This window comes from Halichoerus grypus, chromosome 1 (assembly GCF_964656455.1).
Source record: "Halichoerus grypus chromosome 1, mHalGry1.hap1.1, whole genome shotgun sequence".
Classification (NCBI taxonomy): Eukaryota; Metazoa; Chordata; class Mammalia; order Carnivora; family Phocidae; genus Halichoerus; species Halichoerus grypus.
This window is the reverse complement of record NC_135712.1, coordinates 80563020-80588702: the sequence shown is the minus strand read 5'-3', so window position 1 is coordinate 80588702 and position 25683 is coordinate 80563020. Positions and strand designations below refer to the sequence as shown.

The 25683-nt window shown below is 37.6% G+C and overlaps 1 protein-coding gene across 7 annotated transcripts in view; it reads left to right on the top strand.

The window, feature by feature from the left end:
- The window catches only part of VPS8 (VPS8 subunit of CORVET complex), a 346107-nt gene that overhangs the window by 219672 nt on the left and 100752 nt on the right, over nt 1-25683 (top strand). For all 7 annotated transcript variants that reach the window (XM_078068205.1, XM_078068209.1, XM_078068208.1 and 4 more), the window contains 6 exons: nt 5203-5274; nt 8295-8414; nt 9686-9742; nt 12984-13066; nt 13795-13879; nt 14643-14741. In XM_078068205.1, the coding sequence (XP_077924331.1) occupies nt 5203-5274; nt 8295-8414; nt 9686-9742; nt 12984-13066; nt 13795-13879; nt 14643-14741 (516 nt within the window). The remainder of the gene's footprint in view (nt 1-5202; nt 5275-8294; nt 8415-9685; nt 9743-12983; nt 13067-13794; nt 13880-14642; nt 14742-25683) is intronic.

Genomic DNA, 25683 nt, shown 5'->3' with positions numbered 1-25683 from the left:
GGAAAACCCTAGCCTAATGGGTTTTCCCTTGTAAGTTAATGACTTCTTTTGTTGCTTTTAAGATTTTTTCTTTATCACTATATTTTGCAACTTTAATTTCAGTATGTCTTGGTTTTGAGCTGCTTTTGTTGATTTTGATGGGAGTTCTTTCTGCCTCCTGGATCTGTATGTCTGTTCCCTGCTCCAGATTAGGGAAGTTTTCAGCTATTATTTCTTCAAATAAATTTTCTGCCCCCTTTTCTCTTTCTTCTTCTAGGACTCCTGTAATATGAATGTTACTATATTTAGTAGAGTCACTGAGTTCCCTGAGTCTATTCTTGTTTTGCATAATTCTTCTTTCTCTCTTTTGTTCGGCTTCATTGCTTTCTGTTACTTTTTCTTCTAAGTCATCAGTTCATTCTTCTGCTTCTTCCAGCCTGCTGTTCATTGCATCAAGTGTGTTTCTAATCTCGTTTATTGGGCTCTTCATCTTTGATTCTTTTTTTAACTCTTATATGTTTGTGGTAAGGGTCTTATTGATGTCTTCTATTCTTTTCTCAAACCCAGTGAGTATTCTTATGGTTGTTACTTTAAATTCTCCATCAGGCATGTTACGTATATCTGTTTCACTTAGATCTCTGCCTGTGGCCTTATCTTGTTCTTTCATTTAGGATAAATTCCTCTCTTCACATTTTGTCTAAATTGCTGCTGCCTTGGGCGCCTGGGTGGCTCAGTCGGTTAAGCTGCTGCCTTCAGCTCGGGTCATGATCCCAGGGTCCTGGAATTGAGCCCCACATAGGGGCCCCTGCTCAGCAGAGAGCCTGCTTCTCCCTTTCCCTCTGCCTGCTGCTCTGCCTACTTGTGCTCTCTCGCTGTCAAATAAAGAAATAAAAAAAATCTTTAAAAAAAAAAGTAAATTGCTGCTGCCTTATAAGTGTTAGAAAAGCCAGTTATGTGTACTGCTCCTGAAAGTAATGGCCTTACGATGAAGAGGTCATGTAGTGCCCAGGGCCTGTCACTTCAGGGAATTCACCAGTGTGCACTATGTGTGCTCTGTTGTGTTCTGGCTGCACTATCCTGCAGGCCAGTCATCTGCAGAGGCTCTCCTTGCCTGCTTTGAGGAGTGTTTCATCCCTGGCCTGAATGTGGCGAGTTTTAACTAGGTGTTCTCTGATCTGCTTGTGAAATGAGACCTGTCACCACCTACACTGGAACTGAGGCCCTGCAAAACTCTCTGGTCAGGTGACAGTGTGGGCAGGGGTTTATGCTGATCTTCTTGGGGAGGGGCCCACCCACCTGGGACTGAGGCAAGTGTGACTGGGAAGGGCAGTTCTATTAGAGCACATAAGGGTGGGGCTTGGTATAAGCAAGTTAGGCAGCCCGTGTAGCACTGCACTGCTTCCTGCAGGTGGCTCTGTGTTTATGTGGAAATGGCACCAGCCAGCTCCTTTGTTTCTGAAGGGATATGTCCATGAACGTTGCCTCTCAGGGATGTGGTCAAGACTGGCAAATAATCTCCCACTGTGTGCCCCAGGCACTCTTCAGATTGCTGTTTCCATGATATCTGCCTCCAGATTGTTTGCCTGCCTTCTCTCCAGGAGTAGTGCAGTACCTTCTAAGCTCTATCCCAGCCAAGCCTGCTGACCTTTAAAATTCCAGGCTTTAAGCCCTGCTGGTTGCAAGAAGTCCTAAAATTCAGCCCCTCTCATTTTCCAAGCCAGTGGCTCTGGGGAAACATTCTCCTTGTGCATTCCCCTGGGTGCTCCTTCCCGCCACGCCCCCCCGCCCTTCTCTGCGACCTCCCTCCCGCCCCTTCACAGCAGCTTCAATCCGTTGCTCCCCTAAACCACATCTCCACGCTTTATGCCTTCTTCAGTGTAGCCTCTTTTCTCCCTTTAGTGGTGGAGTTTGTTCTGTCAGTCTTCAGGTCAATTTCTGGTGTATGTAGGATGATTTGGTAGTTATCTAGTTGTATTTGTGGGACTAGGTGAGCCTAAGGTCCTTCTACTCTGTCGCCATCTTCTCCCAAACCAGGTTGTTCCTTTTTATAGCTGTGTAATTTTCCATGTTACGGATATACAGTTTGCTGATCTGTTCACCAGTAGATGGTCCTTGGAGTTGCTTTGTGTTTTAGGCTATTATTAGTGTGGACATATATTTCTGTTTCTCTTGAGTAAATCTCAAAGGATAGAATTGCTGGGTCATTTGTTAAATGTATTCTTTTACTTTGTCAGAAACTGACGGGCTGTTTTCTAAAGTGGTTCTACCATTTTACATTCCTACTAGTAGTATAGATGAGTATCAATCAGTTCCTTCATCTCACCAACACTTGCTAGAGTTGATCGTTTTAAAATTACCATTCTAAAAGGTGTGTAGTGGTATCTTGTGGTTTTTATTTAATATTTTCCTTCTGACTAATGATATTAAGCATTTTTTTTCATTAAAATAGATCAGTAGAGAAGATATGTTTGTCATCCATATATTCTCTGGTGAAATATCTGTTCAAATTTTTTTAAAGATTTTTTTTTATTTTTTATTTGACAGTGAGAGAGACAGCGAGAGAGGGAACACAAGCAGGGGGAGCAGCAGAGGGAGAGGGAGAAGCAGGCTTCCCGTGGAGCAGGGAGCCCGATGTGGGGCTCGATCCCAGCACCCTGGGATCATGACCTGAACCAAAGGCAGGCGCTTAACGACTGAGCCACCCAGGCGCCCCTGTTCAAATTTTTTTTTTTTTAATTGTGTTTATTTTCTTGCCTGGTTTTGAAAGTTCTTTACAAATTTTAAATACAAGTTCTTTGTCAGATTACATAAGCTTAGCAAATGTTTTCTACCAGTCTGGTTTGTCTTTAAAGACTAATAGTTTTGTTCTAAGATATCACTCAGAATTGACTGTTCTGGGTAATTTTTACCATGTATACTGTAGGCCTTTTCAATGTGTCAATTCAAGTCTTTATTTCAAGAATGTTTTCTTGAGGGGCGCCTGAGTGGCTCAGTCGTTAAGCGTCTGCCTTCGGCTCAGGTCATGATCCCAGGGTCCTGGGATCGAGCCCCGCATCGGGCTCCCTGCTCCATGGGAAGCCTGCTTCTCCCACTCCCCCTGCTTGTGTTCCCTCTCTCGCTGTGCCTCTCTCTGTCAAATAAATAAAATCTTTAAAAAAAAAAAAGAACGTTTTCTTGAATTACAGATTTAAATGCTTTTTCTGCTTCATTATTTTGTATTTCATCTTAAACTGCAGTTATTTGTATATTGTATTATCTTTATCTGCTATATTTGTCACCTTTTCTCTGATCTCTTTTACTTTATTTAAATTTTATTTTCTTAGTTCTTTTCATTTATGTTTTCTATTTCTCTTACTTTACTTTTGTTCATGTCTTTTCTCCCATGGGTGGCTTGTATGCCTTTGTGCTTCACAAACTATGTCATTCTCCATTAGGACATCTTTGCGTTATTCCTGTTACCAAGCATTGTGTAAGTAGAAGCATCTTTGTGGAATGATGATGTTTTAACAGTGATGTGCCATGTTAGTGGCAGCTGTTAACTTCAACCAAAATATGTCATTATTTATATCATAATATTCATACTGTGGTATATCACCACTTAATTATGTTTATAGAAGTAAACTTTCAATATCTGTTTCAAAGCAGTGAATATATGCTGCCGAAAAGGAAAATGGATAAGAAATTCTTTTTTACTAGCTGTCACTGCTGTTCCTTTTTATACATATGTTAATTCTCCATGATTTGCGTTTTAGTTGAATAGCACTTGTATTAGCAGATAATACCTTCTATTTGTATCTGCACAGTGACATCTTACTTTGGCAAGATGGGGTGGGATAGAAGTATGTGTTTGTGTTAGTGTGTTCATGTTTGTTGTTTTTGTAAACCTGCAGAGAGAACTGAGAGACTTTCTAGTTCACCTTAGAACTAGGCAGGGTAATATTTAACTCACTTAAACATTAAAATATCTTCTGTTTGAGTTTCCAGATTGAGAGTTCTTACGGTCTCCTTGGTAATTCATCTCAGCGTTTTTAAACTAACTGGCAGCAAAGTAGTCTAGTTGAAGAAAGAGTTTAAAAAAAAAAAGATTTTGTTTTTCTCTGTCATTAAGTAGACAATCGAGCATCCATTTGTTTAAAGCACTTAGTGTGTGTCAGGAAAGTAGAAGGAAGGGCATGCTAACTGGAGAACATCATGAGCAGAGGTACTTGGGAGAAGTTAGGGAAGTTCAGGGCCCATTTAAAGAATAGCAGTATTTTGGTTGAATGTAACCGTGATGTAGTCTTGGAAGTTCATGGCTGTGAAATTCCTTTTTTTAAATCTACTAATTTAATTTTTAATGGGACAATATATAGTTTATTTTTTTAGGAAAATAAGCAGTGAATTATTGCTGTATGGATTCAAACATTTCTAAGACCCACATGTGCTAAGTGAAAACCATGGGAAAGATATTCAAGTCTCTCATCATTTTTATTATTTAATAAATAATTTCATTTCAATTTTTTGGTAATAAACACAATTCTTATTCTCATATATGCATTTTATAGGTATTAGGTATTTTCAGAATCTGATGCTGTCATTTACTTTGGTGCATGTTCTGTTCAAAATATATTTGGCTCTACTTGCCCAGGGACATAAAAGGGCTATACTTGGCAGTGTTTTGAAAATAAGATACCTAGTCCTTGTATGTGTGTAGGCTTGAGGATTTCAGCATTGTGACAGTTTTACCATAATTTTTAGAAAATGTCTATCATTGAACATCATTTTTTTTTAGTTGTCATGGAAATGATGAAAGTTATTTTTCAGGAAAGTTAATAAACTGTACTTCAGTTATTATTTCCAAATAGCATAGTTGGAATGATGGCAGAGCATGTAACATGTAGTTCATCTTCTCAAACCCTTATTCACAAATTGCCTTTTGTCATTAGTGTTTTTTCTTTTTCATTGCCTGTGAACTTTCTCAAATCACTTTTTGGTTGTATGGCAGTTGCTGTATTTTTATACTTGTTATTCATTTTTAAAGTCCCAGGATACCATGCAATAATAAATGCTATAGCTTTCTACCTAACTTGCTAAAAGCAACTTACTATTTAAAGGTATATAAGGAAAAACCTGATGAGGAATGGTTACCTTATTTGGGATTTTACCTGTTAATAAGAATTTAATATCTTGTTTCCTTCTAAAATGTGCAAATAATAATAATTTTTTAAAATTTCTTCCTGTTAGACTTTTGAAGATTTTAAAAATGACAAGCAAGCTGTAGAATATCAACAACGAATTGTGGATATTTTGTTGAAAGTAAGTATTCAGAGAACAGATGTCTTTGTATTGATGTTTGTTTGTTTGTTTGCTTGTTTGTTTTTAGGGGGGCAAGGGGCACAGGGAGAGGGATAGAGAGAATCTTAAGCAGACTCCATGCCCAGTGTGGAGCCTGACGCAGGGTTCAGTCTCATGACCCTGAGATCATGACCTGAGCCAGAATCATATACTTAACCAATTGAGCCACCCAGGTGCCCCTGTATTGATGTTTATTTTAAGAAAGTTGAATTGTTTTATAGCAAGTTCTAAAATGATCTTATTTAATGAAGCAGTGTGTTGAAATCATTTAAATTGTGATATCTTTGGGGGCACCTGGGTGGCTCAGCGGTTAAATTGTGATATCTTTGTCTTCCAAACCTGAATGAAATACTAATCATTCTTTAAAAAAAAAATTTAATTTATCTCAGCTGTAGACTAGATAGATATAGGATATAGGGTACTGCTGTGAAATGCATATTGTGGTAGTTGCTATATTGGTATGATTATGTGAAATAATAGTGACTAACTTCAGAATGCTTTGAGAAAATAATTAATGTGAAGAATCTTCATACCAGCATTGCTGTGTTGCTAAGGTGGTGCTCTCATTTGACTGGGGCACTAAGATGATAGGTACAACTTCAGAATGATTAGAGGCACACTGAGAGGATCATCTCAGTTTAAATCTAACTAGATTCAGTCCAAAGTTATTTTGAGATCCACTCTGCTGCTAATGAATGAATGCAGAGACAGATTCTTTTCCTTTCCATCTGCACAGCTTGGATAAGGCCAGTTTCTTCTTGTAGTTGAAATCTTAGAATCTTGTCCATTTGGCTGTGAAATGGAGATTTCTTCCTCTTAGCGAGTTTTAGATTATTTTGGAGAAGAGACCAAAATTAAAATGTTCCTAATTATGTATGACATTAATGCATTACATTTATAATAGTTCTTTATAATTTTAAAGCACATTTATATACCTTATCTTATTTGAGCTGTTTATTGACGTTTTAAGATAGGCAGTGATGAGTATGAGAATAGGATCGCTAAGTCCCCAAATAATGCCAGTTTGATCCAGGTAGGTGGTGTGGAGAATTTTTACTTGGATTTCCTAAATGGTCTCTCTATACCTAATCTTGTCCTCCTTTAATTTGTGATCTTGCCTTTCTTTTATTCTTCTGTGGCTACCTATTGGATCAGTTGGAATTAAGTTCTGCTGTGAGAGAGATTCAAAATAACAATAGTTTAATTGTGAAGGGAATTTATTTTTCTCATAAAAGTCTGGAGGTCAGCAACCTGTTCTAGTAGAGTGGCTTCACAAACTTATCAGGGATGCAGATGCCTTCTGCTTTAACTGTTGTTATTCTTAGTATATGGTTCCTGTCTTTTGGTCCAAAATACCTTCTTGGGCACCAGCCATCACCTCGACATTCTAGCCAGTCTGAATGCAGAAAGAGATGAAGAAGAGAGTTCCCTCTCTTTAAGAAGACTTTTTAGAAGTTGTATACTACAATTCAGCTTATAACATATTGATCAGAACTTAGATACATTGCTTCTCAGCTGCTAAGAGAGACTGAGAAATGTACTCTTTATTATGGGTGACCATGTGTTTAGCCTAAAATGAGGAGTTCTGTTTCTGAGTTAGGAGGGAAGAGCAGATGTTGGAGCACAAGTACTAGTTTCTGCCATACTCACGTAAAGTTGTTGAACATGACATCCAAGATCCTTCTGTATTTTCTGGTCCCCGATTACTTCTCTATAACTGCTCTCCTCTCCTACCCCTAACACACCCCCTGTGGCACACACACCCTCTGTATTATGAACTTCTCAACCATATTAAATTATTGCAATTTACCAAACTGTGTCATCTTTATGTCTTATGTTCTTTGTGTGCATTTTCTTTCATCCTGTCATGCCTTTCTTTCCCTTTCTCTGCCTAGCAAATTCCTAACCATTTTCCAAGACATAACTCAAATATCATCCATGAGAAACTCTTTTAGAATCCTTTCCACACTTTCAGTTTGATTAGTTGCCCCTTCTCCATGTTCATACAACACTTCCTGCTACACATGGCACACTGTATGGTAATTGTTTACGTGTTTATTTTCCTGCCTGCAGTTTCCTGTAAGCAGAGACTGTGAGGATTTTTTTGTGTGTGTCATTGTTTTAACATGACCAGAATATGTCCAGCACAATGCCTGCGTGCTGGTATTTCCTATTTCTCTTCTTTATCCATTCATCTATTGATGGAATTTAAGCTGCTTCCATATCTTGGCCATTGTAAGTAATGCTGCAGTAAACATAGGGGTGCATATATCTTTCTGAATTAGGGTTTTTGTTTTCTTCAGATAAATACTTAGAGATGGAATTCCTGGATCACACTTTTTTTAATTTTTTGAGGAACCGCCATACTGTTTTCCACAGTGGCTGCACCAATTACATTCCCACCCATAGTGCATGAGTCTTTCCTTTTATCCACATCCTTGCTTAACACTTGCTATTTCTTGTCTTTCTAATACTAGCCATTCTGACGGGTGTGAGGTGGTACATCATTGTGGTCTTGACTTGCATTTCCCCAATGATTAGTGATGTTGAACATCTTTTCCTGTGCCTTCAGGTTACCTTACTTTTAAACCCCAGAACGACTCCCTTCTTCCGGTGTTGGTAGGCAGCTTTTTGGTAGGGTTACTTAAATGTAATTTAAATTTAACTTTAGAAGGATTCTCTTTTAAGAATTCCAGAGGGAAACATGTTTAATATTTCTTTGAAAGCCACCTCTGGCAATTCAGTTCTCATACAAATTGTGCCTAGAAATATGCGAAAAATCACTAAAATGTTTTCCTTTCGGAATATGAAAGTAGTTTGTGCTCCTTCTCTAAAATGGCATCGAACTCAATTGTTGCACAGCCTATAAAAGAATCTTTTCATGAGTCTTCAGTAATGAGGCTTCCCACCACCTTTCTAATGATACAATTTTGTGTCAAACCAGATGGTATATTGAATAAATGGTCTCTTTTGCTCACCAGGTTATGGTGGAGAATTCCGATTTTACTCCCTCACAAGTAGGGTGTCTCTTTACATTCCTTGCCCGGCAGCTTGCAAAGCCAGACAATACATTGTTTGTAAACAGAACCCTTTTTGATCAGGTGAGTGTTTTTAATGATGAGAATTGTTTTCATTATGTTTACTGTTCATAGAAAAATTGACTGGACTATACATTTTTTTAATATAATAGCCTAGTGGGTAAATATCTTATCAGGTAGGAGCCTGTTCTGGTTTTAATTTGGATTAAATTAGTTGTTTTTTTTTTTTTAACGTTGTGTCTGGATAGTATGATTTTGCCTAGTAACTTGCTATCTTGGGAGTATGGCTTGTAGAGATTGGCTTATAGAAATTTTTTTCTCTATTATTCTGTTGCTCTAAATTGCCTAGAATTGTTTGCTCAAGAATTTTTGAATTTAAAAGTCACGCATCTCATTGGTAGCATGTCTATGATGTTGATCATCTGGAAGAGAGATCACTATTAGAAAGACTGAATTTCCTTATAAATGACTTTGACTCTGAAGGTATCTCCTAATCCCAGTTAAATATCTTCTATATATCCACAGGTGGCAAAGAAAACCCTTTTTATCTGGAGAAAGTTACCAATAATGACTAGCATTTATTGAGCACTTCATAATACCAGGTTCTGTTCCAGGGTTTTTTGTTTTGTCCTAAAGATTTTATTTATTCATTTGAGAGAGAGAGCACAAGCAGGGGAAGTGGCAGAGGTAGAGGTAGCGGCAGGCTCCTGGCTGAGCAGGGAGCCCGATGCGGGGCTTGATCCCGGGATCATGACCTGAGCCAAAAGCAGACGCCTAACCGACTGAGCCACCCAAGCGCCCTTGTTCCAGGGTTTTATATGTATGTGTTAACTCATCGCCATTGTAATGGTAGTCCTGAGATTGGTATAGTTGTTACGCTCGATTATGCAGATGAGGAAACTAAAGCCTACAGAGGTTATGTCACTCATCCAAGTCCATACCTAATAAGTGTTATTAGCGATAAGTGTTGTTATTAAGTGTTAATGAGGTTAAGACTCAAATTCAAGTGGCCTGACTCTATAAAGTCCATGCTTTGCTCAGTCCTTGGTATCAGGGATCTTAAGGTTAAGGTGTGCGGACGGCACTGTCTTCCTGCCATGTTTTGGAACAGTAATGATAAGACAGATACATATTAAGGTGTTAACATACTTGAGCCAGCTGTGCCATGTAATAGGCCAGTCAGTGAGGAAGATACCATATATCTGTGGTGTCTGTTACGGCCAAGTGTGAATGAATTGATGATATTGAAAGGGTAGTTATTGTTGTTTTCATGACTACAGTGTTATGGCATCCATGTTAATATCCAATAAAGAAAATACCTTTTCTTTGACCAGGTCCTTGAATTCCTCTGTAGTCCTGATGATGACTCCCGACACTCTGAAAGACAGCAGGTATGAACTACTGGAACTCTGCTTGCTAAAGGATGGGAAAGAGGACAGAATAAGCTAAAAAGAACGCTTCTGTGCTAGACCTCATGAAACGTAAGGGAAAGTAACTTGTGCCAAACTCTAATACTAAGCTGGATAGTGGCAACCAGGAAATAGTGTGGATGGTTGTTAGAGGTACCTTTGTAAAGAATTTATATCAGACTAAATTCCTAGGCAGGCTGGACCTGTCTTGCATCCAGCATGACACCAAAGAGAGTTACTCATCCTTCTCCATGAAGTAGCAGCAGTTGACACCTGTTGTGTCCTTTCTCCCCGGCCGTTTATCTGATACCCACTCCTAGCTGCTATGGCTTTGAACCAGAAAGGCTGCAGGATCCCCTTCAACTTTAAGGAATGTTCTGTAGCCCCCCTGCATTAGGGTAAACATTGCTGGGGACTAGAATCCATCTGTCCCTCCACTAATCGCTGTGAGATTGTAACTATTTGATTACCACTTCTTTCTACTTAGGCCACTTTCTTGAGCATCTCTTGCAGGAGTACGATTCCTTCAAAGCTTACCTACTATAACTGTGAGCACTAAGAGAGCCTATTTAACATTGATGGCCAGAGTTTGTCAGATAAGCAAGCTACAAAATAGAGGTACTTTGAGAGCTACGCTGGTGTTTTTTTATGGTAATAGCGCTCAACAGCTGGAAGGTTGAGACTCAAAGAACATAGGATAGCAACAGTGACCCTTTTCTCTGCACAGCTGTGGCCCAGTGACTGCTGCAGACTAACTTGGGGCGAGAACAGCTGTTAAATTTTGGTTATCTCAAATTATATTGAATACAGAGAATGTGGACCCCTCACTTTGCCCCTGTTTCTCTCGTGGCAGGAAAAGTGAATCATGGTATGCATGGTGTTTATATAAAATGATAAACACTTTTAATATAAATAATTAAACAGAAATAAAAGTCAAATCTAAACATAAAAGTCAAACTTTGAAAAGTAATCCTCGTATAGTAATGCTCTGTTTTTGGAAGTCCCCTTTGAGACTAGGTTTTTTTCTCAACTCATTTGAGAAATACAGAAAACTGATGCAGTAAATTGCTCAAGTGCATAACTAAAATTAGAACCCACTTCCATCCCTTCTAATCCAGCACTCATGTATCATGTGTTATATATAAAAATGTGTGTCTGCAGTATTTTTGAGTGTTTTCTGGGGTATGCTGCTAAAATTTTACAACTGCTTCCCCAGGTGTAGTTCTGATATGAATGTTGGTTGATATTTTCAGTATTTAAATGAATAAGATGAAGGCCCAACAGTGAAAGCATGACAGAACCTCACACATTCATCAGTGAAGTGACTTCTGTGCTCAATCAGTTCTTGAATACTAGAAAAATAATTCCTTAGTTTTTTGTGCTGTTCACAGTATAATGACTATGACATGCACACTTTTAAATTTGATTGCCTATTTTCATCACTCTCTTACCCAGGGATTGCAATTTTTTTTTTTTGTAAAGGGCCAAAGAGTAAACATTGTAGGCTTTGTGGGGCACATGGGCTCTGTGTCACGTACTCTTCTTTTTGTTTGTTTTACACCCCTTTAAAAATACAGCAACACTTGATTTTTACAGCATTTGCTAATTTCCATAGTGTAATACTCCCCTCATGGCTGATTTCAGCCTACCAACATGATGTTACTAAACATAGAACTGGGAAGAGATGTCACACCCCTATATAATATTTCCACCCTACAGATGCAGTAACTAACCTCAAGAGCATACATAGTAAAATGTAGTAAAATAATTAGGAAGTGGTGAGTTTTGCATATTAATTACTTTTTAAAATTTTAATTATTATTTAACAATTGCTGTGCTCAACAACTGGCTTACACAATTCCTGAAAATATAACAGTCAGCTCTGTTCAGTTGGTAAGACTGGCTTCAGCAATGACATTTCTATTATGGTATTCCAAACTGAGGCTCCCAATAGATGGGTTCACTCCATAGTTCTATATAACAGTACATTATAGTGCTCAAAATAGACTGAATTAGGGTTCTGAAAAGTAAAGTATGGATAGGTTTCATTTCTTCTCCCCCTTTTTGTCTTTCTTTAGCTTGAAAGTAATCAGTTTCCTGTGTTAGAAAAATACTTTGTTAAATGGTTTCCTGAAGTTCTGGAAGGGGCATATTACTTTGGATCTTGAACTTAAATATAAGAGAAAGCTTCCTCAGTTGTTCTACTGACTATGTAATGATTCTGTTATCTTCTGAGGTTTATTTAAAAATACTGATGATTCAGTCTCAACATCCTAATCACTTTTTTATTCATCTGCTTGTTGTGGTAAAAATCAATTATATGAACCCCAGTGTTTTTGTTTGTTTTTATGGTAAAATATATATACCATAAAATTTATTTTAACCATTTTAAGTGTATATTTCAGTGGCTTTAAGTATATCTCATTGTTGGGCAACCATCATCACCATCCATCTTCAGACCTTTATCTTCCTGAATTGAGACTCTGTACCCATTAAACAATAAATCCCCATTGCCACCTTCCTCAGCCCCTGACAACTACCATTCTACTTTCTGTCTCTGTGAATTTGACTACTTTGGGTTCTTCATATAAATGGAATCAAACTGTATTTGTCCTTTTGTGATTGGCTTATTTTACTGTTATGTTTTTAAGGTTCATCCATGTTATAGCATGTGTCAGAATTTCATTCCCTTCTAAGGCTGAATAATATTCCATTATATGCATATACTATATTTTGTATATCCATTCCTCCATTGGTGGACATTTGGGTTGTTTCCACCTTTTGACTCTTGTGAATAATGCTGCTGTAAAAAACCCCAATGTTTAAGTAGAGAAATTAACATGTAAACATGGATACTACCTGTGGACAATAGATTTTAAAGAACCATGAGACATAAAAGCACCAGATAAATATATGGACATTTTTGGCTTAGTGGAGGGTTAATTAGATATTCTAATAAGGCTTTATTTACAAACACCGTGGCATTCCTTCCATGTTTGAAAAATAGAGCCATTTATCTTTTTATAAGACCTAATTACAGTATCATCATCATTATAATAGTAGTTTTCTGGTACCTCATACATGGGAAAGCCAAGCCAAAACATCAACTAATAAGGACAAAAAAAAAAAAAGTTATGGTTTGTGTGGCTGAATGGACTCTTAATGGAGCTAGTAAATAAAAGTGGATTCCAGAGTGTTTTACTTGTTTATTTTAAATGTTCAGGTCCTTTTAGAATTGCTGCAGGCTGGAGGCATAGTTCAGTTTGAAGAGAGTCGGCTCATCCGGATGGCAGAAAAAGCAGAATTGTAAGTGGTTTTTAAGTTATACATTAATTCCCATTTACTAAGTTATACTTCTCTAACTGGAAGCCAGTTGATGCATTGCCAATTTTTAATTAAGAAAGCTATGCAAATTACAACAAAAAACCTAAATGCAAAAGTTTTTGTCTTTCAAGTCTAGAAATTAAGTAACATTTGCAGAAATTAACACTGAGTAAATTTGAAGTGCTTGTACATTTGTTTTAGTATGAAAATGAAGTAAGTCTTATGATTTATAATTTTAGTTTTGTTTACTTAAAAGTTCCATTATTTTATAGATTTTTGAGTCACTTATTCATACATATTCTAAACAGTGCAGAATTTAACATACCAAATAAGGTACAATATGTTAACACTATTATTTATCTCATTTGTTGAATATTTCATTTCTGAACAGAGAAACTTCACATAGTTAATTGATAACTCATATATTAACTGTTTTTATGTAACACATTGTTGCTTTAACACTTATTTTGTACCCAGCTTTTAAATTTCTTATAAACATAATATCCATGTTCAGCAGCATTTTAAACCTGTATTTAGAGGAATGGCAGATACTCCTCTCCCTTAGATACTATAACTTCATTTCACAGTAGAAATCACACCTACTATATTCATTTTTCCTAATACTAACCTCTGTAAGCAAACTTCTTGAAACAATAAGCTAATAACTGCCTGCCTGTTGGTACTCTGAAGTTTTTCCTTTTATGTTCTAGCTATCAAATTTGCGAGTTTATGTATGAACGAGAACACCAATATGACAAAATAATTGATTGCTACTTACGTGACCCGCTAAGGGAGGTGAGCTATGATACTGCTTTACCCTTTTTTCTTACTCAGTCCTCCCCTCCCCTTATTGAGTAGAAATAACTATTAAGTAGGTATAGCTATTCAGTAGAAATGTTGGGACATGTGTTTGCTGATTCAAGGTTTTCTTCATTTATTCACCAGGTTTTTATTGAGTGCCTACTATTAGCCAAGTATACACTGATCATTAAAACAGATATATTTGCTACAACTGTAGAACTTATAGTTTAGTGATGGAGACTGACAGTAAGGAAACCAAATACTTAATTACAGATGTGATGAGTGAAGAGAAAATGGGTGCAACTTGAGGAGATACTGGGGAAACTGACTTCTACAGAGCAGCCAGGGAAGGTGACATAGAGACTGAGTTTTGGAATTTGAGGTGAAGCCAGTCAAGCAAAGAGCCAGCAAAAAAGTATTCCAGGATAGGGACAAGGATAATAGAGAAGGGCAAGAGTGATGTGAGATGAAATTAGGAATGTGGATAGGGTCCACCAAAGATAAAAGTATATGATATTCCCTCATTTGGTTAGTGAAATTGAGACCAAAATTAATTGGAATGGATTTGCAACTTCCAAGAGTGTACTCTAAACATTAAACTCATTCTCTTTAGTGTCAGTTTTCCAGCAGTTTATCTACAAATGGTTTACCAGCTCCAAATAATAGATACTTACCAAGACCAGTACAGATAGTGGATAGTGACTGACTGTTGCTTGAGTGAATTAATGAATAAGTTGTATTGTCTCGTGTTCTTCAGGAAGAAGTCTTTAACTACATTCACAATATCTTATCCATTCCTGGACACAGTGCAGAGGAGAAGCAGTCTGTATGGCAGAAAGCAATGGATCATATAGAGGTGCTGATTCAATAAAACTTGTTAAATTTCCCCATTTGTATGGATAGCTCCCAAATTAAGTGTATGCTAACTAAGTAATGGCAGGTGTCATGTTAAGTTGATCTACTTGAGGATTAACATCTTTTTCAGATTATTTCACCTTATATTTGTATTCATAAAGTCCATGTCCTATACAATTTATTATATCATGACTTCTGAAAAGAACCCAAGTTCAGTCAGCCAGATGACAAACTGGAATATTAGTGGGTTCTTAGAACCTTAGAATGGCTCTGAGAGTAGTATTGGTCTTCCCCCCCTAAAATGTGATAGGGAGCTGTTCACCCCAATCACCCAATGGAATTTTACAAACAGTACTCTAATGCATTGTTCTCTCTGATGTATTTCTCTCTCCTATGTAACAGAGTGATGATTCTGATTTTGTTTATGTGTGCTGTGTTACAAGAATACAGGAGTTGACTTTGGAGCAAGAACTTTTTTTTAAAAAAACAAGCTTATAGATGGCTAAATGGAGAGACTAATACATGTGTGATGAACATGTGATCGCAGTGCATTCTAAAGAGGGGCCCCAAAATCAGTCCTCACGTTAGTACCTTAGATTCATCATGTACACTGCAACAGAATTAGCAGGTTTTTTGAATCTGTTCTGTTTTATGGATCACTAATAATTGAAAAAAGAAAGTTTAATGAAAGATGCTGAGGTAATACTAGTTTTGGAGATAACAAATCTACAAAGTTTTTTTCCTTGTAGCAAGGATCAGCTGATGGGGGAACTTCTGGTAATGGGTTTAGAGATGTGGTGAAAGATATGTGATTATTTGGTATCTTTAAAAAAAATGTTATACATATGGAAAATGATAAAAAAGAATGAGCTCTGAAACTTTGAGGAAACATTGCTTGTTACGTGAGTTCTTTGTTCTAGTTCCTGACCGTTTTAAAGTTTAGAGAGATAGGGAGTGTGCACGGCATCTTATGTGAAACATGTGCTGTGAAGGGTGGGGCAGTCCGTCACCAGATATGTGGTCTGAAGTAATTGCTACGCTTTTTCATCCGTAGGATTGAGAACATACATGTTATTTAATGTTACCCTATTCCTGCTAACAATAAGATGAATCTATCTTGGTGGAAAGAACCCAAGAAAACCTTTCTCGATTTTCATTTGTATCTTTTTTCCTTTAATCATTTTGTATTCTTTTTCCTTTCATCAGTCCCTTTTGTCTCCATAGTTGCATTATGGCTTCTTATTCATTTCACTTCATCTGCATTATGCAGTGGTTTGAGCACATGGACTCCAGACATCCGAAAATGAAGCTATGTCTCTGCATAATGTGAAATGTGATGAATTAATGAGTAAACAAATGACTCAGCAGAAAACTCATACTGGAGAAACAAGAAGTGTTTTTGCTGCACAATTATTTCTGCTGATTGTTTTCCCCACATCTGCACATTTTTTCACCTTGAACTTTTTAGTATCTCTTTAAGGCCACAATTACAAATATATAGACTTTTTTTGAAGAACTTCTGTGGCTTCAGTAATGTGAATAAAATCAACATTCAGTGTGTAGGGGGAAAAGTACTCAGAGTTTTCTGACAGTAGACACAGTGTGTAGATTAGTGGTTCTTCACACTTTGGGGGTTATAGACCTCTTATGAGAATCTAATGAAAGATTTGGACCCATGGTGCATAAGATTGTGCGTGTACACAGCTACATAATTTTGTTTATGATTTCAGGGATCCACAGACCGCCTAAAAGCTATTCTTAGACTGGGTCTGTGGATTCCAGGTAAAGAATCTCTAGTTTCAGTGGTTTTTCAAATATGGACAAAACATGTTTCATTAGATTTTTAAAAATATTTTTCATTTTGGGCCTCCTGGGAGGCTCAGTCGCTTGAGCATCCGACTCTTGCTTTTGGCTCAGACCATGGTCTCAGGTTCAGAGATGGAGCCCTGTGCCAGGCTGTGCGCTCAGCAGGGAATCTGCTTGAGATTCTCTCCCTCCCTCCTCCCCCCAACACCACTCATACACATGTGCACACTCTCTCTCTCTAATAAATAAATAAATCTTTAAAATATTTTTCATTTTGAAATATAGAAAACATCCCCAAAAGTGCATAAAACAAATGTGCAGTTTAATAACACGTTTAAAAAAGCAAACATCCTAGGCCCAGATCAAGAAATCAAGTTATTTCCAATACCCCAGACTCTTTTTGTGTATCCTTTCCTGATCACATTCTCTTGCCTTCCCTGATATGCCCAGGATCCTGGTTTTTCTGATAATTTCCTGCCTTTCTATATACTGCTACTTCACGTGCCTACATCTCTAAAATGACATGTTTGTTTTGCCTTTTTCTGAACTTTACATAAATGAAGTTCTACTCTTTGAAGTTAGTACATTTTGTTGTAGGTAGCTGTGGTTCATTTTAATTCTTGTATTCCATTTTACAATTATATTAAAATTTATTCATTTCTACTGTTAGTGAACATTTCTATTATTTCTAGTTTTGGGCTATTAAAAGAAATCCATCCATGAGCATTCTTTTTTTTCTTTTTTTTTTTAAAGATTTTATTTATTTATCCAAGAGAGACTGAGCAAGCAGGGGAAGTGGTAGGCAGGCTCCCCACTGAGCAAGGAGCCCGATGCGGAACTTGATCTCAGGACTCTGGGATCATGACCTGAGCCGAAGGCAGACATTGAACCAACTGAGCCACCCAGGCGTCCCCATCCATGGTCATACTTATACATGCATCTTAAGCACAGCATTTCTTGAGGGCAGTCTAGCATTACAGCATCAGCTGAGAACTTAAAAAACAGTTTCAGGGGCACCTGGGTGGCTCAGTCGTTAAGCTTCTGCCTTCGGCTCAGGTCATGATCCCAGGGTCCTGGGATCGAGCCCCGCATCGAGCTCCTTGCTCGGCAGGAAGCCTGTTTCTCCCTCTCCCACTCGCCCTGCTTGTGTTCCCTCTCTCCCTGTCTCTCTCTCTGTCAAATAAATAAATAAAATCTTTAAAAAAAAAAAAAAAGGCAGTTTCAGTCTTCGCTTCAGACCTAGTCTATCTGAAACTCTGGAGGTGGACCCAGTGGTATGGTTCAGTAGGCCCTCCAGGTGATTTTGATGCATGCTAACATTTGATAATCTCTGCTCTAGGGGCATATAATTGCCGGTTAATTGAGATAAATACATTAAACTTCACCAGATGCCTGCATTGTATGAGATTTTCCATTAGCTCTGTATCCTTGCTAGACTTCAAAATTTTGCCCATCTAGTGCATGTATAATGATATTTTATTATGTTTGAAATTTACATACCCTTAATTACTAATGAGATTGATAGTCTTTTCTTGTTTATTGGCCATTTAAATTCCCTTTCTGTGATGTGCTTGTTGAAGTATTTTGCCCATTTTTCTATTAGAATGTCTCTTGTACTTATTGATTTATAGGAGTTCATCATGCATCCTGGATGTTAGTCTTTTTTCAGTGATATATATTGTGGATATCTTCCACTCTATGGCTTTTTTCAGTGGTTCTTTTTAAGAAAAGTTCATTTTTTTTTTTTAAGTAGTCAAATCATCAATTTTTTCCTTCTCTACTAAAGGAGAAATTCTCCTATATTATTGTCTAAAAGCTTTCTTGTTTATTTTGTTTTTGTCTTTGAATCTTAGGTCCACTTGAAAGCAGTTTTTGTACATGGTATAAGAGTGGTGTCCAGGGTGCCTGGGTGGCTCAGTCGTTAAGTGTCTGCCTTCGGCTCAGGTCATGATCCCAGGGTCCTGGGATCGAGCCCCACATCGGGCTTCCTGCTCAGCGGGAAGCCTGCTTCTCCCTCTCCCACTCCCCCTGCTTGTGTTCCCTCTCTCTCTGTGTCTCTCTCTCTCTGTCAAATAAATAAATAAAATATTTAAAAAAAAAAAAAAAAAAAGAGTGGTGTCCAGTTAATTTTCAAAGTATGGATGTCCAGTTTTCCCAGCAACAGTTATTTTAAAAAGTTGCCTTTCCCCATTGCTCAGCAGTGCTACTTTGTCATAAGCATATCAAGGATCTATATGTTTGATCTGTTTTTCAGCACTCTATTCTGCTTTACTGTTCTGTCTCTCTGCATCAGTGCCACACTACTAAATATTGTTGTTTTATAATAAATCTTGAAGAGAGTATTGGCTATTCTTGACCTTTTATACTTTTATTTATTTTTAAATTTTAACTTTAATATAGTTAACATACAGTGTTATGTTACTTTCACGTGTACAGTATAGTGATTCTACAATTCTATACATTACTCAGTGCTCATTTGTGATAAGTGTACACTTAATCCTCTTCACCTGTTTCACCCATCCCCCTACCCCTATTCCCTCTGGTAACCATCAGTTCTCTATAGTTAAGAGTCTGTGTTTTTGGTTTTTCTCCTTTCTCCTTTGTTTTGTTTCTTAAATTCCACATATGAGTGAAATCAATCATATGGTATTTGTCCTTCTCTGACTGACTTATTTCACTTATTTCACTTAGCATTATACTCTCTAGCTCCATTCATGTTGTTGCAAATGGCAAGATTTTAGTCTTTTTATGAGTGAGTAATATTCCATTGTGTATATATACATAACTTGACTGTTGTAAATAATGCTGCAGTAAACATAGGGGTGCATATATCTTTTCAAATTAGTGTTTTCATATTCTTTTGGTAAATACCCAGTAGTGGAATTACTGGATCATATGGTAGCTCTGTTTTTAATTTTTTTATTAATGTATTTTTTAAAAGATTTTATTTATTTATTTGAGAGAGAGCAAGAGCGAGAGGGATCACAGAGGGAGAGGGTGAGGGAGAAGTAGACTCACCAGTGAGCAGAGAGCCCGATGCAGGGCTCAATCCCAGGACCTGGAGATCATGACCTGAGCCACCCAGGCGCCCCTATTTTTAATTTTCTGAGGAACTTACACACTGTTTTCCACATCAGTTTGCATTCCCAACCACAGTGCACGAGGGTTCCTTTTTCTTCACATCCTCACCGACACTTGTTTCTTGTGCTTTTTGATTTCAGCCATTCTGACAAGTGTGGGGTGATACCTCATTGTAGTTTTGATTTGCATTTTCCTGATGATAAGTGATGTTGAGCAACTTTTCATATGTCTGTTTGCCATCTGTATGTCGTCTTTGCGGAAATGTCTGTTCGTGTCTTCTGCCCATTTTTAATTGGATTATTTGGTTTTTTTAGTGTTGAGTTATATAATTCTTTATGTACTTTTGATACTAATCCTTTATTGGATAGGTCATCTGCAGATATCTTTCCCATTCCGTAGCATGTCTTTTAGTTTTGTTGTTGATTGTTTCCTTTGCTGTACAGAAGCTTTTTATTTTGATGTAGTCCCAATAGCTTATTTTTGCTTTTATTTCCCTTGCCTCAGGAGACGTATGTAGGAAAATGTTACTTACAGCCGATGTCAGAGAAATTACTGCCTGGGCTCTCTTTTAGGATTTTTAGGGTTTCAGGTCTCACATTTAGGTCCTTAATCCATTTTGAGTTTATTTTTGTGTATGGTGTAAGAAAGTGGCCCAGTTTTATTCTTTTGCATGTTGCTGTCCAGTTTTCCCAGCACCGTTTGTTGAAGAGGCTTTTTCCCATTGGATATTCTTGCCTCCTTTGCCTAAGAGTAATTGACCGTGTAATCATGGGTTTATTTCTAGGCTCTCTATTCTGTATCTGTTTTTGTGCCAGTACTGTACTGTTTTGATGACTACAGCTTTGTAGTATGTTTTGAAATCTGGGATTGTGATGCCTCCAGTTTTGTTCTTCTTAAGGTCTTTTGTGCTTTCATACAAATTTTAGGATTATTTGTTCCAGTTCTATGAAAAATGCTACTGGTATTTTGATAGGGATTGCATTAAATCTATAGATTGCTTTGGGTAGTATGGACATTTTAACAATATTGGTATTCCCAGTCCATGAATGTGGAATATCTTTCCATTTGTTTTTGTCATCTTCAGTTTCTTTTATCACTGTGTTAAAGTTTTTAGGGTACAGGCCTTTTACCTACTTGGTTAAATTTATTCCTGGGTATTTTATTATTTTGGGTGCAGTTGTAAATGAGATTGTTTTCTTAATTTCTCCTTCTGCCACTTCATTATTAGTGTATAGAAATGCAGTGGATTTCTATATATTGATTTTGTATCCTGTGACCTTACTGAATTCATTTATCAATTCTCGTAGTCTTTTGGTGGAGTCTTTAGGGTTTTCTATATGTGGTATCATGTCATCTGCAAATAGTGAAAGTTCTTTTTCCTTACCAAGTTGGATGTCTTTTATTTCTTTTTCTTGTCTGATTGCTGTGGTTAGAACCTGTAGTACTATGTTGAACAAAAGTAATGAGAGTGGACACCCTTGTTGCCTTCTTGATTTTAGAGGAAAAGCTCTCAGTTTTTCACCATTGAGTATGAGGTTACCTACAGATTTTTCATATATGGCCTTTATTACATTGAGAAATGTTACCTCTGCACCTACTTTGTTGAGGGTTTTTATCATGAACAGATGTACTTTATCAAATGCTTTTTCTACATCTATTGAAATGGTCATATGGTTATATCCTTTCTCATTGATGTGATGAATCACGTTGATTGATTTGCAAATAATGAACCACCCTTGCACCCCAGAAATAAGTCCCATTTGATCATAGTAAGTGATTTTTTTAAGTATTGGTGGATTCAGTTTGCTAGTATTTTGTTGAGAACTTTCATATCTGTATCTATCAGAGATAGTAGCCTGTTCTTTTTTTCATAGGGTCTTTATCTGGTTTTGGTGTCAGCAAATACTGGTATATCCTCATAGAATATATTTTGAAGCTTTCCTTCCTCTTCTACTTTTTGAAGTAGTTTGAGAAGAATAGGTATTAACTGTTCTTTAAATGTTTGGTAGAAATCACCTGTGAGGCCATCTGGTCCTGGACTTTGTTTGCTGGGAGTTTTTTGATTACTGATTCAATTTCTTTGCTGGTTATGTTTGTTCAAATTTTCTATTTCTTCTGGATTCAGTTTTGGGAGGTTATATGTTTCTAGGAATTTATCCATTTCTTCTAGGTTGTCCAATTTATTGTCATATAATTTTTCATAATATTCTCTTATAATTGTATTTCTGTGGTGTCAGTTGTTATTTCTCCTCTTTCATTTTTGATTTTGTTTACTTGAGCCTGCTGCATTTTTTTTTTTTTTTTGATGAGTTTGCCTTAAGGTTTATCCATTTTGTTGATTTTTTTCAAAGAACCAGCTCATGGTTTCATTGCTCTGTTCTATTTTTTTTTAGTTTTTTTTTTTTTTTTTAAGATTTTATTTATTTGACAGAGACACAGCGAGAGAGGGAACACAAGCAGGGCGAGTGGGAGAGGGAGAAGCAGGCTTCCCACAGAGCGGGGAGCCCGATGTGGGGCTCGATCCCAGGACCCTGGGATCATGACCTGAGCCGAAGGCAGACGCTTAATGACTGAGCCACCCAGGCGCCCCATTTTTTTAGTTTCTATATCATTTATTTCTGCTCTAATCTTTATGTCCTTCCTTCTACTGTTCTGGCTTTTGTTCTTTTTCTAACTCCTTTAGGTAGAAGGTTAGGTTGTTTGAGATTTTTCTTACTTCTTGAGGTAGGCCTGTATTGCTATAAACTTCCCTTTTACAACAGCTTCTCCTGCATCCTAAAGATTTTGGACCATTGTATTTTCTTTTTCATTTGTTTCCTTCTTTTAAGATTTTATTTATTTATTTGAGAGAGAGAACACAAGGGAGAGAGTATGAGCTGGGGGAAGGGCAGAGAGAGAGAGGCAGAAGCAGGCTCCCCACTGAGCAGGGAGCCTGACATGGGGCTCAATCCCAGGACCCCGGGACCATGACCCCAGCCGAAGGGGTCACTTAACTGACTGAGCCACCCAGGCAGCCCTGTTTCCATTTATTTTTTTATTCTTTGATTTCTTGGTTGATCCATTGATTGTTTAGTAGCATGTTATTTAACCTCCATGTATTTGTGGTCATTCCAGACTCTTTCTTTTGGTTGACTTCTAGTTTCATAGCATTGTGGTTAGAAAAGATGGATGGTATGATTTCAGTCTTCCTGAATTTGTTTGGACTTGTTGTGGCCTAACTTGTGATCTCTTCTGGAGAGTGTTCCATATGCACTTGGGGGAAAAAAAAATGTGTTTTCTGCTGTTTTAGGATAGGTTTTGAATATATCTGGATGGATATATGGATTTCCATCTGGTGCAGTGTGTCATTCAAAGCCACTATTTCCTTGTTGACTTTCTGTTTGGATGATCCTGTACATTGATGTAAGTGAGGTGTTAAAGTACCCTTTTACTGTATTATTATCAGTGACTTCCTTTCTGTTATTAACTGCTTTATGTATTTGGGTGCTCCCATATAAATATTTACAGTTGTTATATCTTCTTGTTGGATTGTTCCCTTTATAGTTATATAGTGTCTGTTATTTGCCTCTTGTTACATTCTTTGTTTTAAAGTCTAGTTGTCCAATATAAGTATTGCTACCTTGGCTTTCTTTCACTTTCATTTGCATGGTAAATGCTTTTTTATCCCTTCACTTTTGATCTGCATGCGTCTTTAGGTCTGAAATGAGTCTCTTGTAGGCAGCATATAGATGGGTCTTGTTTTTTTAATCCGTTCTGTCATCCTGTGTCTTTTGATTGAAGCATTTAGTCCATTTGCATTCAAAGTAATTATTGATAGGTATGTATTTACTGCAGTTTTGTTACTAATCTTGTGGTTCTTTTTGTAGTTTTTCTCTGTTCCTTTCTCTCATGCTCTCTTCTTTCATGGTTTGCTGGCTTTGTTTAGTGGTATACTTGGATTCTTTACTCTTTTTTGCATATCTTTTACTGGATTTGATTTGTGGTTACCTTAGGTTTATATATAACATCTTATGCATATATTAAGTTAATGGTCACTTAAGTTTGAACCCATTTATTACTCCTTTCCCTTCCAGGTTTTAGGTGTATATGGTGGCATACTTTATATCCATTTATTTTGTGAATGCCTTGACTGATTTTTATAGATATATTTTAATGCTTTTGTATTTCCTACTTTTATTTACTGTCTTTCTTTCCACTCAAAGAGTTCCCTTTAACATTTCTTGTGGGACTGTTTTAGTGGTGATGAATTCCTTTAACTTTTGTCTGTCTGGGAAGCACTATCTGTCCTTTTATTCTTTTTTTTAATTTTTTTATTATTATGTTAATCACCGTACATTACATCATTAGTTTTTGATGTAGTGTTCCACGATTCATTGTTTGCGTGTAATGTCCTTCTATTCTGAATGGTAGCCTTGCTGGATAGAGTATTCTTGGCTGCAGGTATTTTTTTTCTTTTAGCCTTTGAATATATCATACCACTGTCTTTTGGCCTTCAAAGTTACAGCTGAAAAATCAGTGATGGTGTTATGTGGTTTCCCTCGTACATAACTGTCTTCTCTTGCTGCTTTTAAAATAATCTTTTTATCAGTCCTTTTTGCCCTTTTAAATACTGTGTGTCTTGGTGAGGACCTCTTTGGGTTGATTATGTTGGGAGCTCTCTGTGCCTCCTGGATCTGGATTTCTGTTTCCATCCCCAGAATTGGGAAGTTTTTGGCTATTATTTCTTCAGATAAATTATCTGCACCCTTTTCTCTCTCTTCTTCTGGAATCCCCATAATGTGAATGTTCTACTTGATGGTGTTGCTGAATTCCCTAAGTCTATTTCCGTTTTCTTTTTTTCCCTCTGTCCTGTTCAGCTTGATTGTTTTCCATTACTCTGTCCTCCAGGTCACTTGTCTATTCTTCTGCTTCTCCTAGTTTACTTTTTATTTCATGTAATATATTTTTAATTTCAGTAATTAAGTTCTTAATCTCTGTTTTGTTCTTTTTTATATTTTCTGTCTCTTTGTTAAGAGTCTTACTGAGGTCCTCCACTCTCTTCTCAAGTCCAGTGAGTATCTTTATGACCACTAATTTAAATTCTGTATTAGGCATATTATTGCTTTCATTTAGCTCTCTTGCTGTGATTTTTGTCCTGTTCTTTCATTTGGGACATATTCCTCTATCTCTTCATTTTGTTGAACTCTCTGTGTCTGCTTCTGGGTGTTAAGAGAGTCAGCTATGTCTCCTGCTGTTGAAAGTAGTGGCCTTATGAAGAAGAGGTCCTGTAGTGCCCTGCAGCGTGATGTCCCCTGTTCACCAGAACCTGGTGCTTCAAGGGGTCTTCTATGGGTGTTGCATGCATCCTACTATTGTAATTGAGCTGCCTTTGCTTTTAGTCCAGTTATCTGCAATAGCTCTTTGCCTTTTGTGGTCAGGGTTTGTTCCCTGTATTGTTAGTGGGTCATTCTGGGGTCACCTTGGTCTTAAGGTGAGTTAGACCATGCGTTTGCCAGAGATGTGGTAGCCCTGAGCTGCAGGAGACTACGGAAGTGGGGCATGCAGTGCTGGCAAGGTCCACACTGGCAAGAGGGAACTTGCAGCTGCTGGGGATCGAGGCAGGCTAGGTTGGAGGGGTCAGATTCGTTGAAGTGCCCTGGGGCAGGATGCATACTGTTAGCAGGGTTTGTGTCGGTCTGCTGTGGGAAGGACCTGGAATGGAGACCTGGCTGAAGGAGGCATGTCCACAGGAGAGCTGGGGTGCAGTGGTGGTGTATGTAAGTTAGTTAGAGAGTATTGGTGCTGTGCTGGTTCCTGCAGGTGGCTGTGTGTTTATGCTGGGGGGTGGGGGGGAGGGAGGAGCAGGGGAAGGAAATGGTGCCCATCAGCTCCTTTGTTCCTAGAAAGGTCTCCGAAGGATCCCTGCCCCTCCAGCACATGCTCTGAGATTAGCAGACAAATCTCCCTCCCCTATGCCATATGCATTTTTCAAACTAATGCTGCTAATGTTGTATCTCCTCAGGACTTGTTTTTTGTGCCGTCTCTTTAAGGGCGGAGACTCAGTCTCCTCTCACCCT